The following is a 15180-nucleotide window of genomic DNA, read 5'->3' as shown; positions in this document are numbered from 1 at the left end:
AATCTTCAGTGGATGTGGTACCATGAAATTTTCTCCCTCTTGTTCAAAACCTCTGCTTTGTTCCTCAGAAGGTATCCTCATCTAAACTTACCAAGGTTATGCTACATGAGAGTAGAGTTGTGGACAGACATCAAAAGGGGAAGCATTCCTTTCCTGAAATTATATAACCTACAAACATTCCTACAGCGCTTTACCTTAAGTGAAGTCAAATTACATTAAAATTTTAGGATTTTTTTTAAATTGTAAGACCTCCACCAGCTTTTAGAAGAAAAAGCACATCAGCTATTTTCTCTGTTGAAAGTATTATCTATACAGAGAGAAAAAAAAATTTGGCTCAAGATATGACAAAATACAACCAAGACCAATTCACAAACATACAGTTCATTTTCAGCTTTCAGAAGCTTCACCTTGAAGCTCTATTTAGAAAGCAAGCATCCACATATTACAGCTATTTCTTTTTTTTTTTTTTAATTATTGTACCTGCATGATTTTTTCCTCCATGCTAATTAAGGCTTGTACACAAGGTGTTGAAGCATCCTAGCCCAGGAGAGGTAGCACTTCCTGAGTGATTATCCCAATGTGACAGTCTCTCTTCTCTCCTCTCTATTTTTGTTTACACCTTGTTTACACCTCAACTCTTCCATCAAAAAATTGGGAAGTTTACCTATTTTACAGCAGTTAATTTCTGCATAGCATTTTACAATATAAACTTCCATATGCTGTTAACGGACAAACCTCAAAAAAGTTCAATGTTATCTCACATGCCTGCAAACCACTGTCATAGAAACTGTACAATCAGAATTTCCATATGGTGCACGACTTGCACACACTCCACAATGCATAAAACCCCCCCTCAAAGTACATACCCGAAAAAAGAGGTCAAGAGAATCCTGGATGGATCGGGAAGGAAGGAATTTCTTCCTTCGAGGAAGGTCAATGGAGAGGTCATTAAACTGCTCTCGTTTAGTGACTGTTTCACCACACCTAAAAAAGAAACATGCTCGTGCAAGTCTGATGAAAAAGAAACTTAAAACTAACAAATACTTTTGTGGTTTAGGGTAAAGTGACTTCCCAGTTCATCCTATTTTTACTCATCAAAATGGAACTGTTTGATGCTCAGGACAAAGTTGGAACTTGCAATTTCTTTTTGATGCTTTAAAAGTTGAAACATTTGTTTAAGGGTAAGAACAAAAATGCACAGATTGCTTTGGAGAGGCAAATGATCAGGTATAGAGGAAATCAAAGTGATTGCTAGAGCTGAACACATCTGCTGTACAGGTCACACACAATGAATGCCCAAACATATCGGTTGACATCTTTTTCTGCAAGAATGTAGAGAGACAGAAGAAAATGCCATTCCCTGGATGCCCTTAGAAAGATCAAATTAAAAACATGGCATCCCCTTTTCGTTTTTTTAGAGGAAACATTACTTGGCTGAAACCCCCTTTTCTCTCTATTCCCATACAATTGGTGCACACAGAGCAAAGCACAAAGGCTTTCCATAGGAAATGCAATGAAGAACTATGTAGTATGACACTGTTTAAAGAAGGCCTGCAGCAGCAGACAGTGTGTGAAGTTTACAACATTTCTAGACAAGAGAGTATTCTTCTAAATATCTAGCCTTGGATAAAACACAGTTCTTATTTGTGATTACTGCAGGTGAAGTCATGTGAGATGGGAACACTTCCTAGTCTTTTAAGGTAAGTGTGAAAAAAGCTGTCAAGCACACTTACATTTTGCAAATGATAGAATGCTGAACCTCAAACTCTAAGTTACTGATAACGGGACATGTATAAACTTTGGTGGCTGAGAGGTCATCAGAAGCACGTCCTGGTGAGTTATCTTCATTAGGGATTGGTTCACTCTTCCAAGTTTTGTTTAACTTTTCCATGTCTTCCTTCAGCTGATCCAGACACTGGCTCAAGAACTCATGTGCATCCTAGAAACAGGGCAAATGCAATGAAATGGCTTTGTATAACTTCATTCAGGATTTTTCTCAAACACACACAGACTGGGGAATTATGTTCAGTTCACTGCATTCAGTAATACTGAGGCAGTTCTGCTCCAACAATCATTGCCATTCAATCAAAAGCCACTGTCAAACACAGCTGCAGCTTGACAAGTGTTCAACACAGTCCAAGCACTGGACAAACTGCACATAACTGTTTCCAGACAATGATACTTACATTCTGCATGTACCCAGAAAATCTCTCTGCAGTAGCTGAAATGGCACTTTTCACCTTCTTGAGCAGCTCTTTCTTAACCTCAGGGCTGCAGACATCTTTTTTAGCAAGCAGATGGGCAAAACGTCTGCACAAGTCAAGGCAAGGAAACACTGGTTGGTTTTCCAGGACTTTAGAGAAACATAATAGAACTCATGATACCTTATTTTAAGAGTTCCTAAAAGCTTCTGTCCTGTGATAAGTGGTTCAGGGGTTCTGTATGAAAATATCCCACACATAATTAACCTTTTCCATTTCAAGTATTTTGAGATCTCATTTGAAGCCATCATCAAACAGCACTCAAATGAACAAAAAAACCCAATCCACAATCTTTTAAGGTAAAATGAAAAGCCTTATAAAGCTCTAAAAATGTATTTCTCCTCTTTTGCAATGAGGAAAAAACCTCATAATGCTTTTTAAAAACATTTGTACTGATAGGAAATATGATATCACACAGTACCAAAATAAGCAATACAAAATCACTGAATTCAACTTGAATGATCAGAACGGTTTCTATTTATGTTTTATTTTTAAATTTCCACTCATTTTCAAGCCTTACATCTTCCAGCAGTAAAAACATTTTAACAGAGAAAGAGTTGTAGCAAAAAGAGCCATGAGGAGTTCCTTGGTTCATGCTAGTGCTTCTGTCAGCTTTGCTACAGAACTTTTGAAATTTACTTTTGCCTCTGAGCTACTGTGATTTAGTTATCTTTTACAACTGCTTTACAATTTCACAGGACATACACACCAAATAGATTCCAAGCACAAGTTTTGGTCATGCTACATACATAAGAAGGTGACAGGAAGATGTCACATCGCATGACACAAAAAAACCCCCAACCCAAAGCAGGGAAAACCTGTATACTCCCATTGCATCCCAAACCAACAACTCACACTCAGTTAACCCCAAGAATCTGATCAGTTTATTGCAGCTTGACAAATTTCTGCTACTCTGCTGAACTCCAAGAACAGCATGTGCTGTCCTGGCCCTCTCAGCTGCTCAGTGAAGCACATTAGGAAACCACAGCACAGTTGATAATCAATCACTGATCAACCAGAAAAACAGTCACCAGGTTAGATGGTATAGCCAAACCAAGAGAAGACAAAGTAGATGCTTTGAGTATCAACTCTGACTTGTACAGGATGACACACTGCCCATTAGGTATATGGAGCACAACCTTCAGAGGTCTTTCTATAAAAATTAGAGAAAGGACATTTCAAGAGGCACATGGAACAACCTCTGATCCCAAGTAGTGTAGAAAGAGTTCAAGATGACACACCAAAAATAGAAAATTGCCTCAAAAGATATAAAAAAATTGATGGAACAGAAACACAAACGGTTCTGATAATCCCGCATCTTATTTAGAGACAGAAAATAAAGGAGGTGCATCAGAGAAAATATAATAAAAATCCCAAATGGCTGAATTTAGAGAAAGATTAAATGTGCAAAACTTGAACACTTTCCACAGCTACCAAACAAAAGGCATAAGCCCCCACATATCAGGTGAAGTTAGTGATTAGCTTAAACTCTACCTGGCAAAGTTTTTAAAAGAAACTTTTCTGTATCTAACTTATTTTGCAATTTCTTACATTTTCTTCTGAAGCATTTCACTCTGCCACTAGAAATATAGTAAAAGAATGCCTGTAACTCAATATTATAAGTTTTAAGAGCTGATTTCCTATTTCAAAAGTAAAGCTCCAAAATACAGATAGCGCTAGGATTTCTTTTATTATCTATACAAGCAAATGAGCCTCTAAAAGCATGCTTCAGTATTACCAAACCAGTTTCTCAGTAAAGAAGGAGAAAAACAGCTTTCACAGAATGTGAGTTTTACCTGATAAGTGCATTGAGTGGAATTTTTTTCCATGGGATACCCTGTTTGAGCAAATCATTAGCAAAAGACTGAATTGAAAACAAGGACTGTAGAATGGCATTCATATAGCAGGTGTTTCCCAAGTTTGAAAACCTGAAAAAAAAATTTTGAATACTTGGTCAATGTGCAAACCTGCTGCCAGAGTTAAACACAGCACTACTAACACATAGGATATTCACCCCAGCCACTCCCCCAAAGAGCATTTTACTGGAGCTGTTCCCCAGCTCTTCAGCCTAAACTGAAAACTCATGGGAGGCAGCATTTATCAGGAAAGCTCACATGAGTTTCTACAATAAAACTTTAAAAAAATGTGCTATATATATATATATATATATATACATACACACACACATAAAGACAGAGAAATGAATCATCATTAAAGGAACATGAATTACCAGAAATTACTATGTCTCTGAAACTCCCAGGATGTAAATTCAGGAATACATACCCTCCAAACTAAGAAAAGGGTTCCCTCCCTCAGTGTTCACTAATTTCAGGATTATTTTTTTAATTAAATAATCACGACAAGAATGTGCATGTTCTGATGATCAAAGTATGCACACTAGATAAAGAAAATTAAATTTACCCTTGCAACTGTTGTTGAGGATGGGTGGAAAGGGGCACTCGGGGTTTGTTCCATCCTGTGTAATCTTGATTAGATCTCATTTTTTTAACAGAAAGAGGGGCAGGCTGAGAAAGGAATCCCAGGCTTCTTTTGGCTGAAGAGGTCTGGCTGGATACACTAGACCTAGAAACATAAAGGCATAAGAATATAGAAGATTTGTAATGTTCTGCCTTAAAGAGCTATAGTCCATGACACTGGAATTGCAGCACCATGGAAGACAAGGAGTGGTAAAGCCATACAAGATAAGAATGTATCACAGTGAAAAAGAGATGTGACAGAGAACACTTCTCTCTAGAAGTGTTAAATCTTAGCTTGGTTAAATCTTCTTATATCCACTGGTGTGCACGCAGTATAACCAAGTCTTTGGTCTTATAAACATTTAATAATTCTCCACACTCTATGATGAGAGGAAGAATAATTACATAGCAGGAGATCACCACTCCCAAGATATGCTTAAAATTCACATCTGGGCCAGAATCTTCATTTTCAGTCTCTTGTTCTTGTAACCTCATCACCAACTATAGACCTCAATTCCTAACATTTAAACATGGACAATGCTTCTTTTCTCCCTTGATCTTGTACCTTATCTATCTAAGACAGAGACCATGAGTCTGACTGCACAGCACTTTACAAAGAAGAACTCCAAGCTCAGCAGGATTTAGTATTTGCTAAAATACTGTTATTAAAATATAGAATTGCATGTCATTTATCTACCTGGGAAAAATGAAGTACGAGTTCAGACTTAACTTGCAGAGTTCATATAGTATTTGAACCATCTAGAGTTATTCACAACAACTACAACAGACTTGAGTGATTTTACAAAGTCTTTCTATTGAAATTGGTAACTAGAGTTTGTAGATGTAAGCAGGGCAGTTGAAAACACACTGAAGAGCTGGACTGTGCTGCTGAAGGAAAAAAAAGCCCAACAGAACCCACCACGTTATGCATCTAAGCACCATGTGATCAACACACAGGAAACTGAAGAGCTTAATTCCAGTGAAACAACTGCTATTTACAGTTCATTCTAGGGAATCAGCCCTACCTGTCCAGGGAGGAACTGCCAGTGGAGTACTCCTTTGAAGAGGATCGACTACCATAAAAAGATGATGACTGCAGTGGTAAAACACCTTTAAAAGAGAAGGAAAGACAGGACATTTTGTTCCAGGTTACACAGCTATTTTTACAATAAGCAGCTTGTTTGAAAGTACCTAGTCAAAAGGTTTAAAAATCCTCAAATACTGGTTTCTAGAATTGGTTGGGAGATGACTAATACATATGCTTAGAAGTACTGAAGTGACTATTAATGATATGTAAGTAAAGGCATGATGGAGTTTCAGGTATTCAATTCAGTCTCCATCAAACCCAAAGTGCAATATGAAATATTAAAAAGTCATTATCTTCACTATGAGAAAGTTAATAAATAGCTACCTCTTGTTAAGAGAGACAAGACACATGTACAGAAAACTCCTGATTTCCAATGCAGAGCTCTCAAAATTCAAGGTAAATATGCAGAAGTGAAAACAGCTTCTCTTCCTACTCCCAACTCCCACAGCAAATTACTATATACTTGGGGCAAAATAAGATTGTTTTATTGATATGATATCATTGTGACAGATCCTGAGACTTTAATGCCTCAGATGGTGCCACATTAAAAAAAGGCTCTCCAGAGCGAAAACCCCACCTATTACAGTGAATCTCAGTGTAATTTAGTTTGAATAACTGTTTGCTTCTTTTCCAGCTTGAAGTTGTTTGAGCCATGCAATTTTCAGAAATGCAGATATATGAAAGAACTTTGCAAGAACTTGCAGGGATACACAGACTCTGATTTTGACTCTGAAGACATAACCAGATGTCCATTCAGAGGTCCATTCAAATATTCACCTTACCAGCTCTTCCTGCAACATATTTGTGCCATCAGAGATGCAGTCAAAAAAGAATGCATCCACCAACATTCCCACATAAAAACAAGATCTTGAATGCATTCCGCTTTACAAGGAAAGAAGCTAAGTATTTATTCATCAAACTGAAGAACAGTGCTGCTTACTAGCTTATCTACATATTGTCAGTATTTCTGTATTGTCTGTAAAGCCTGGTCCCACAGCAGTATCCAACAGAACTTTGGTACAAACAGGACCAAAGTCCTGGTCCCTGTAAATTCTGGGGAAGAGATAAAGAAGTAAAAGCAAACAGTAGACATCTCAATCACAAAAAAAAAAAACAGCCTAGAGTTCACACAGGCATTAAGAGCAAAGGCAAGTTTTAAAAATATGTAAGAAAGTAAGTAAAAAGGAGTTTACAGAAATCTCCTCCCAAGAGAAAGGGCAGCTTGGAACAGTTTGAAGCTGCTTGTTGGAATTTTCAAGCAAGCTGGCTCATGGGCTGGCATCAGCACTGAAGAATAAAGGTGAAGGCCACACTAGAGCAGGACAGGCTTTGAAAATGAAGGCAGGTTATCTGCATCTCATATATGGCTCTGGAGGAAGCAACAAAGTTAATGGCATAGCAGATGAGGAAAAAAACACCTCTGCAGCAACTTGCTGAAGTACCAAAGGGGCAAGATTGTACTGGTCAAGGCTAGGTATCATCTAGCTTTACAATAATTTTTTACCTGATGTCCTATTCTCCTCAGCCTGCTTCAGGTTCAACTGTTTCTCTCTGCTACTATTCAAGTACTTCCATGCTGGATCACTCAAGGCTTTATTATTCCTACAGAGAGAAGAATGGAAAGCAGTGCAGTTATGGAAGATATGGGATATTCTTATTCAATATTTACAACTTGTTTTAAAGCATTTCTCTCCTATCACCTTTAATACTTGACCACGAACAGTAGAACTTCATTCACACGTAAGTTTACCAATCACATAATTCATTTAAACAAGCCCTCTTACAATTAAATCTGACTTTAAACACGTGAAGCTTCTTCAAATGGCAATTCCCCTTTATCAGTTTTGTTTTGAAAAGGGTCAAAGCACTTATAGTCCACATGCAGTTCTGAGTGACATAATTGACAAAAGATTGATGACACAAAATTTGTATGTGCCAGTTCATGGAAATCAACTGCTGGAGTAGTTTGTATTTCCCTTACTAACCCTGAACACATAGCTCATTTCAAGCACCCAATGTATTCACAAACTGACTGGTCTGGTCCATGTGGCTGAGAGCATTCTTTTTAGAAAAATATCCCTTTACAAATGAACAAGGAATTTAAAATCAGAAACAACTGTTACTTACGTTGAAGAATCATTCTCTTTGGGATAATCTTCACTCATTTCTGAACCAGGGGGCTGTGTTCTTTTCCTCTTTTCACTGATGACAGAAAAATTTGTGGTCATTCTTTCTGAAAGGTTAGCAAATGTCCCTCTTCCAAATGAATATAATTCCTCAATGCCTTCCACGCATTTTGGACCTATCTTCTGCAATCTCCACTTTTATAGCATACAGTGAGGCATTTGGTCTGCCTTAACTCTTAAGCTGTACTAAAAGTTCTAGTGCCAGCATGAGTCAGAGGCTACAAAAGCATGTATTAACAACCTGTTAAAAGTAACAGCAAAACTAGAGGAAGATTTATATCCACCTGTAGCTCTATAAAGAGCTGAATTTTTACGGTATCATAGTGAGAAGAAAATCCTCCTACCGATTCTCCAACAAGCCTGTCCTGTGAGGGACTGATGATGCAGGAGATGTTGCAATGTTCACCCTGTTGCTTGGTGTCCCAGCTCCAGCAGAATTCTTAACAGAGCCTCTGGCTGGGGTACCCAGCACCTTGCGGAATGTGTTCTCCTCCTTACTCTCCACAGTCACTCTTTTGGGAGGAGTCTGCAAAGGCCAAGTGGAGCGGGCCAGGGAGAAAACCCAAGAGTGAAAAAACAGAATCATCTTTAGTCCAATCTTTGATTTCCACCACTTTTTGTTTGCTACAGTGTAGCATGCAGAAGTGGACAGATACTACTTGCAACACATTCAGGGAGTTTAAACACTAATTAGACACAGGTAGAATTCTGACTGAGTCATACAAGTTGTAAACATTAAACTCCATTGCAGTAACCACTTTCCCTTCTCATTTTCCAATGCTAAGTCAGGTGAACTTCAGTTTTTAAAATCTCCTTTACAAGCTTTGACTTTAAAAAACCCAAGGCATGGTTCCTAACTATCCCCAGATCAATCCTGGGTGGTATTACAATTAAAAATATTAAAAGGCTGTACTAAAACCCACATAATTAAAACAGTGCCCTAACTGCCTTGGGCCAAGCAGGCTCTATACCTGATGCAATGCAAAGAGATAATAACTGGTTGACTAAGGAATGTTGGTCAATTTTAGACTTGAAAACTGAACATGTCTAATCTCACCACTGTATATACAGTCTCGAGTTTTGAGAGTGAGAGTGCCTTTAAGGTAACATGTAGAATTTGTTTTGGGACAATGTCAGAAATAGTCTCCCTCAGGGCAGTAATGTAAGTGTATTCACAGAGATAATGAAGTAAATTAAAGTTAGTAGATACACCATGAAATCTGGTGAGAAAAAGAAGAAAAATTATTTTGAAGGAAAACAACTTCTGGGGAAAAGTCTGTGAAATTTACACAAAAATGTGAGCAGAATGCCACAAATTCAGTAACTTTATTCTGACATAAACCTGGATCATCTGCTTTTCAATGTACACATTTGGCTGAAGTCTGCTAAGCCCATTGAGACCTATGCTGACTAAGACATGGTCACACACACGTAAGGTGTTTGGCATAAAACAAAGAGAGGTCAGACTATGTGAGAAGCAAGTCTCAGTCATGTACTTTCCTTCTATTTCTACTTCTCTGCCTAAAAGCTCATATGTGAAGAACATAGTCTGACTTCCATAGCCAGACACTGACCTTTCTTACTCATACAGATGTCTCCTCACAAACAAGATACAGCATTGCCAACCAATCTATACCCATCTATTCCAAGCTCCCTTGATTACAAACACTTTGGATGTGATGTATTTACAGTGCCATTACAACATACAGTAAAGAGAATGTGACGAAGAGAGGAACAGAATAAAATTAGAGAGGAAAAATTTGAACAATTTAACAAACCTGGTTCTCCATGTAAGAGAATTGCCTGTTAGCTTCCTTCTGTGTGGTCCTGCTGCCCAGCACACCTCCAAAGCTGCCAGATCCTTGTGAGGGTTTCCCAGCTGACAGAAAAAGTACACAATATTTGATATGATTGTCATTAAACTGACTGTCATTTTTATTTACAAAATGTTTAGCTGGAGTTGACTTTGGAAAGGGCATGCCAGATTTCTTGCCAAAGAACTAAATATTCTGAATGCACAGACATAAGCATGTGTTTATGGATATCCCTCATACTGGTCATTTAGCCACTTGGCAGCAAACCTCCTATCCTTAAAAGAAAAAACAAAATAAAGTAAATAAAAGGAAAAATGAAGAGAGTGTGCATGGGAAATTATTAACGTTTCAAATACCAACACACAACGTAAACAAATCCTTTGTGTTAATCTCTGATTTTTGTTCAGCATGAGAAAGGTATAAAACAAAAAATGGGGTTTAAGGCCAGAAAAAAGCATTTACAGAAGTGCAGAGAAAGTCAGGAACACAAGGACAAAATGTGCTGAAGATGTGTGCTGGTTTTGGCTGGAGCAGAGTTAATTTTCTTCACAGTAGCAAGGATAAGGCTATGTTTTGGATTTGTCCTGGAAATAGTGCTGATAACAGAGATGTTATAGTCATTGCTGAGCTCTGCTCACAAAGAGTCAAGGCCTTTTCTGCTGCTCACATCACGCCTGAGGAAGCAGGGGATGCACAGAAAGCCAGGAGGGGACACAGACACAGCTGACCCCAACTGACCACAGGGACACTCCACACCATGCGGCATCGTGCTCAGTGTGCAAAGCTGGGGAAGAAGTAAGGGAGGCACAGTGATGGTGTTTGTCTCCTCAAGTCACCATCACACATGGCAGTGCTGCTTTCTTGGAGATGGCTGAACACCTGCTTGCCCACGGGGAGTGGTGAGTGAATTCCTCATTTGTTCTGCTTGCATGCACAGCTCTTGCTTTAGTCACTAAAGACTACAAAGGTAGAGACTGCCTTTGTCTCTACTCACAAGTTTCCTCATTTTCACTTTCTCATTGTCTTCCCAACCCCACTGGGAAGAGTGAGTGAGCAGATGCTTGGGGCTTAGCTGTTGTTTGATACGCTTAAACCATGATAAGATGGGGAAAAGAAAACACACCAGCCCTCCATAAGGTTATAACATGATTTACAACAATTGCACTTACCAGTATGAACCCTGTCTTGATGGACTGCATCCAAATACATCCGCATTTCATTTGCATCTTTGAAAGGTACCTTATCAATTGTCAGAAAGCTGGTGTCCTTTAGTGTTAGCATCAGGCAGCACAGCTTTCTGCCATTTGGTCGTAAGGTCACAGTCTTAATGTTATGGCTTAACTGAAAACAAGAAAGCGACTATAAGCATAAATCCAACTTTAAAAGGTCAAAATACTTACAAATTCAAACCAAATACTTCAAATAGACAGGCTAAGAGAAACTCCCAGCAAAATACTTCTTGCTCCACTTCAAGGAAACATTAAACTTCATACAATTAATACAATCTGTGACCTTGGCATCTGACAGGACTGCAAGGACAGTATCACTATTGCTCAACAGTCTCTAGAGTCCTGGATAAGCTTTCTGAAATTTGCTTTTCTACTGAGTGTGACATCTGTAAATGTAAAGGAAAAGCAACTTTATGAAAACCCATTTAATAAAAACTTCCTCATCAAGTGCAAAATACAATTTAAGATGGGGAAAGTTTCAAGTATTAAACACAAATGAATCACTTCACAATTTGCTCTCAGAGAAGATAGATTTGAAATGACTTAAAAAATCTGCTGAGGGAGTAAGTCAGTAAGAAACATGCTTACTCCATAAGCAACATCGTAACAATTAAGTGGTGCCAAAACTTTCAGGGTTATGGTTGAGCACAAGGATCATTTTAATGACTTTGTGCTCCCTATTGATGCCACTGCTATTTTGCAACATAATAATGTTACTTGTGCTTCATGCTAAGTCACCCGCTGTTGGGTAAAGGTTCTACTACTCGTGCAGGTTGAGGGTAGCTCAAAAAGACTGAGATAGTAAAAGACACTTCATGTCCACCAATGAGATTTCTTTTTTCCCATTAAGATCTCTAGCTGCTTGGAAAACCAATCTAGACACAACAGCAGCTTGTAAGCGGGGTTGGAAAACCACTAAGAGTTTGTTTTAATGGGACCATTACACTTTTGAAACACCTTGTGCTCAATCCTTGTGTTTTGGATTGGTTTTGTGTTTTGGTTTTTTTTTTTTTTGTGAGCTGTTGGGATATTTTGTAAACATAAGCTAAAAATATTTTCAAATACCTAAGAATAATAGGCTTCAAATTTTTCATGCTCTCTTAAAACTCTGAGTCCAGTGCAAAGGGATTACAATTACCTCACCATCTCAGAGCAAAACAACATATTTCAACTCAAAATGCTGTCAGAAGACTCCATCCCTACTCTTCACGCACCTGTTATGACCAAGTCAGTGTCACAAAATTTCGGCGGGTGTGGAGAAACAAAGTATTTCTCTTAATAATATCTAAGACAACTTAGTTAAAGCTCTGAAACATCTCTGAGACATCATCTGACAGAAGAAATTTGATGACACACCAGTCACTGTAGAAAGAAATATAATGCTGGATCCATCCAAACCTTCCATTATAGAAATCTAAAAACAGGCAGGGAAATCACTCGCAGTCCTCTCAGAGCAGCTTCTCAAAAAAACAGGGAATGCTACTTCTGAAGCAAGATCATCAGGAATTTGTCACACCTGAAGTGGCATGCCAACACCCTGGGGATGTCTCCCACAAACTACCCTCCAGCACAAGCCTCCTTCTCTTCCTTTGCTGCAGTCCCAGCTGCACGGTGGCTTATCACCCTCTCTGCTAGATCCCGCACTCAGTCCTTTCCCCAAATTTCTATGAAAACCCTCCGCTGAGCTCACAAAGACACCTGACAAGAGACAGCAGCCATGAGAGACTGGGAAGAAAACCTGCCCCTTTAGGCCATGGTTAGCGGTTCTGTAGGCTCATCCTCCCCGTGGAACCTCCCTCTGAGCTGCTGTCACACCACATCACTCATCCAGGCAGAAAGGAGTGGGTGGGAACAGGCACCCAGGGAACGCACGAGGGGAAGACAACACTGCTCTCCTCAGGGCCAGCGGTGGTTTAAAGCAAACCTGCAGCCACAGCAGCACACATGAGAAGGCAGAGATTCTTCCCAAGTCTACAGTAACACAGGTGGGAACAATCCATAGCTAACCATTTCCTGGCAGCCTAGATTTCCAGGCAACAGCAGCTACCAGACTCTTTGCTGAGACTTTTCAGCACACTAAGGCAGCAAAAACCTTTCAAAAAGGAATAAACTTTTTTCCATAGCATCTGCACACAGAATTAAATGGCTCAGAGAACAGACTGGTGAACATTACTGACAAAAACCAACAGTGGCGTGAAAAAGCAGAAGCCAACATATAGATCAGTTTAGGCTGTTACAAAGTTGCTAAATAAGCTGGGATTTGTTTTCCTCCAACTGCTCGTGTCATTTACGTTATTTCTAAAACAGGTATGTATTTCTTATAGAGAAAGCACTCTGCTTTTGATTAGGGGCATTTTGCAAAAAATCTAGGAAGACTGACCTGAAAACAACTATAGAATGAGAAAAAATTTGGCTGAATATTTCAAGAGAATTTTTAACAGCGATCTGCATCTGCATTCAAACCCTGAAACTGTAACAAGTAATGTTCAGCAAAGTCTCACAATAGGCTACACAGGTGTATTAACATCATTACACCTCAGCTGGGGAAACAGCTAGTATAAAATGGTCAGGGTCTTCTCCTCTAGAGAACACAAATGTGCTAGTAAGAGAAAGGTTACAGGTTCCAAACATCCAAAATGTGAGCCAGGATGCTCTACACTTCTGTAACTTTTCTCTGTTCTTTTGCTCTTCCCTTTCAGTGGCATCTCAATGCCAACCTTGGCAGATCCTTTAACAATACGTGTAAATAATTTACTGGAGAGTTATACAAAGGGATTAGTGTTCAGGAAACCAGGAACAAGAAACAGTGACAGAGGGAAGTCTGCGGGACACTTAATAGCCTTGAAGAGGACAGCTGTTCACAAGAGAGCACAATCCATGCACTGTTAAAACAAAAGCCTTAATGTCTGGCATACCTGAAACGTCGTTGGAATTCCTCCAACATTGTAGTGAACTACTAGATTCACTTTGTTGTCCTTCTCCACAATTTCAAAGCTCCCTTCTTTCCATTTTGTAATCCCAGTCTGCATGCTGCGCATCCGGACAGGTCCGTGCACCTTTAACAGGGCCATGCTTTTTCTCACAGAAAAGAGCTAACGACAGTAACCGTGCTCCACCTTAAAAACCTGTTAAAAAGGAGAAATGTATAACTTGGCAGGCCAGATAATGGCTAAAGGAAGATGGAAGCATGGCTTGAACTTTCCACAGAAGTTTGGTAGAACCGTTTCACTGTTTTTAAACACAGAAAGGAAGAGCTGAGCAGCAGTGAAGGAAACTTAGATTAATAAAATCTCTCCCAGTATGAACAGCAGTGCGCCGATTCTTTACTGCTGAAAGGTGAGCAAACACAATTCCAGACACAGAAGTCCGTAAAATCCCTTAACTTCAACGGATTTAAGGCAAGGGGGAAAAGAAGTGCCCGAGGAAAGCCAGCATGAGATGGGAAACAAAGTTTTGGAGGAAGTCTCCAAAGAAAGAAAACGCGCTCGTTCTGACGGCGCGGGACCCGCGGTCACCTGCCAGGGCCGGGACGGGGGTCCCCGGCTTCCCCCGCTGCTCTCCGCCCGGGACAGCCACGGGCCCGGGGGCGACAGCCACAGCCCGAGCGTTGCGGGAAGCGGGGCGAGCCGTTCTCCCGGTAAAAGCACAAGGAATGAATGGAGCGGCCCCGGCGAGCAGCCCGGGAGGCGCTGCCGGGGAGGTTCCCCCAGGCATCCCGCGCTCAGCGCCGCCGCTCCCGGCCGGGCCTGGCGGTGGTCCCGGCTCTTCCCGGGCCCAGCCCCGCTGCGCTCCCGCCGTTCACCCGTTCAGGGACGCGGTGAGCACGGGAGCGCCGCCCGCCCCGGGCCGGGCCGCTCTGAGGGCGGGCGGTCGCCGCGCGGCGGGAGGGGCACGCGGCCGGCGGGAGCGGGTAGGAGTCGGTGGCGGCGATCCCCGGTACCTGCGTTCCGGCGCGTTCCGGCGCGTCCCGCGGGGCCCGGGGCGAGGCCCGGGGGGGGCGGGGGCAGGGGGCGGATGGCGGGAACCGGCCACAGCAGCGCGAGACGGCGCGCAACGCGCGCCCGCTCACGTCAGCGCGGCAGCGCCTTCCCGGCGCGCCCCGCGCGCGCCCGCTCCGCGCGCAGGC

The 15180-nt window shown here is 40.9% G+C and overlaps 1 protein-coding gene across 1 annotated transcript in view; it reads right to left on the bottom strand.

Moving 5' to 3' along the window:
• Nucleotides 1-15056, bottom strand: part of USP37 (ubiquitin specific peptidase 37) — a 34690-nt gene extending 19634 nt beyond the window's left edge. Inside the window, exons 1-13 of the mRNA XM_058028225.1 lie at nucleotides 14995-15056; nucleotides 13970-14179; nucleotides 10995-11166; nucleotides 9790-9890; nucleotides 8356-8537; nucleotides 7953-8027; nucleotides 7330-7427; nucleotides 5764-5848; nucleotides 4683-4844; nucleotides 4058-4189; nucleotides 2187-2310; nucleotides 1734-1939; nucleotides 867-984 (exon numbers count right to left, since the gene is read on the bottom strand). Coding sequence (XP_057884208.1) covers nucleotides 867-984; nucleotides 1734-1939; nucleotides 2187-2310; nucleotides 4058-4189; nucleotides 4683-4844; nucleotides 5764-5848; nucleotides 7330-7427; nucleotides 7953-8027; nucleotides 8356-8537; nucleotides 9790-9890; nucleotides 10995-11166; nucleotides 13970-14125 — 1611 coding nt within the window. The 5' untranslated portion in view covers nucleotides 14126-14179; nucleotides 14995-15056. The remainder of the gene's footprint in view (nucleotides 1-866; nucleotides 985-1733; nucleotides 1940-2186; nucleotides 2311-4057; nucleotides 4190-4682; nucleotides 4845-5763; nucleotides 5849-7329; nucleotides 7428-7952; nucleotides 8028-8355; nucleotides 8538-9789; nucleotides 9891-10994; nucleotides 11167-13969; nucleotides 14180-14994) is intronic.
• Between the last annotated feature and the right edge of the window lie 124 nt (nucleotides 15057-15180).

The sequence above is a fragment of the Melospiza georgiana genome, chromosome 7, assembly GCF_028018845.1.
Source record: "Melospiza georgiana isolate bMelGeo1 chromosome 7, bMelGeo1.pri, whole genome shotgun sequence".
In the NCBI taxonomy this organism is placed as follows: Eukaryota; Metazoa; Chordata; class Aves; order Passeriformes; family Passerellidae; genus Melospiza; species Melospiza georgiana.
The sequence above is the reverse complement of the archived record's forward strand: the minus strand, read 5'-3'. Positions and strand labels throughout refer to the sequence as shown.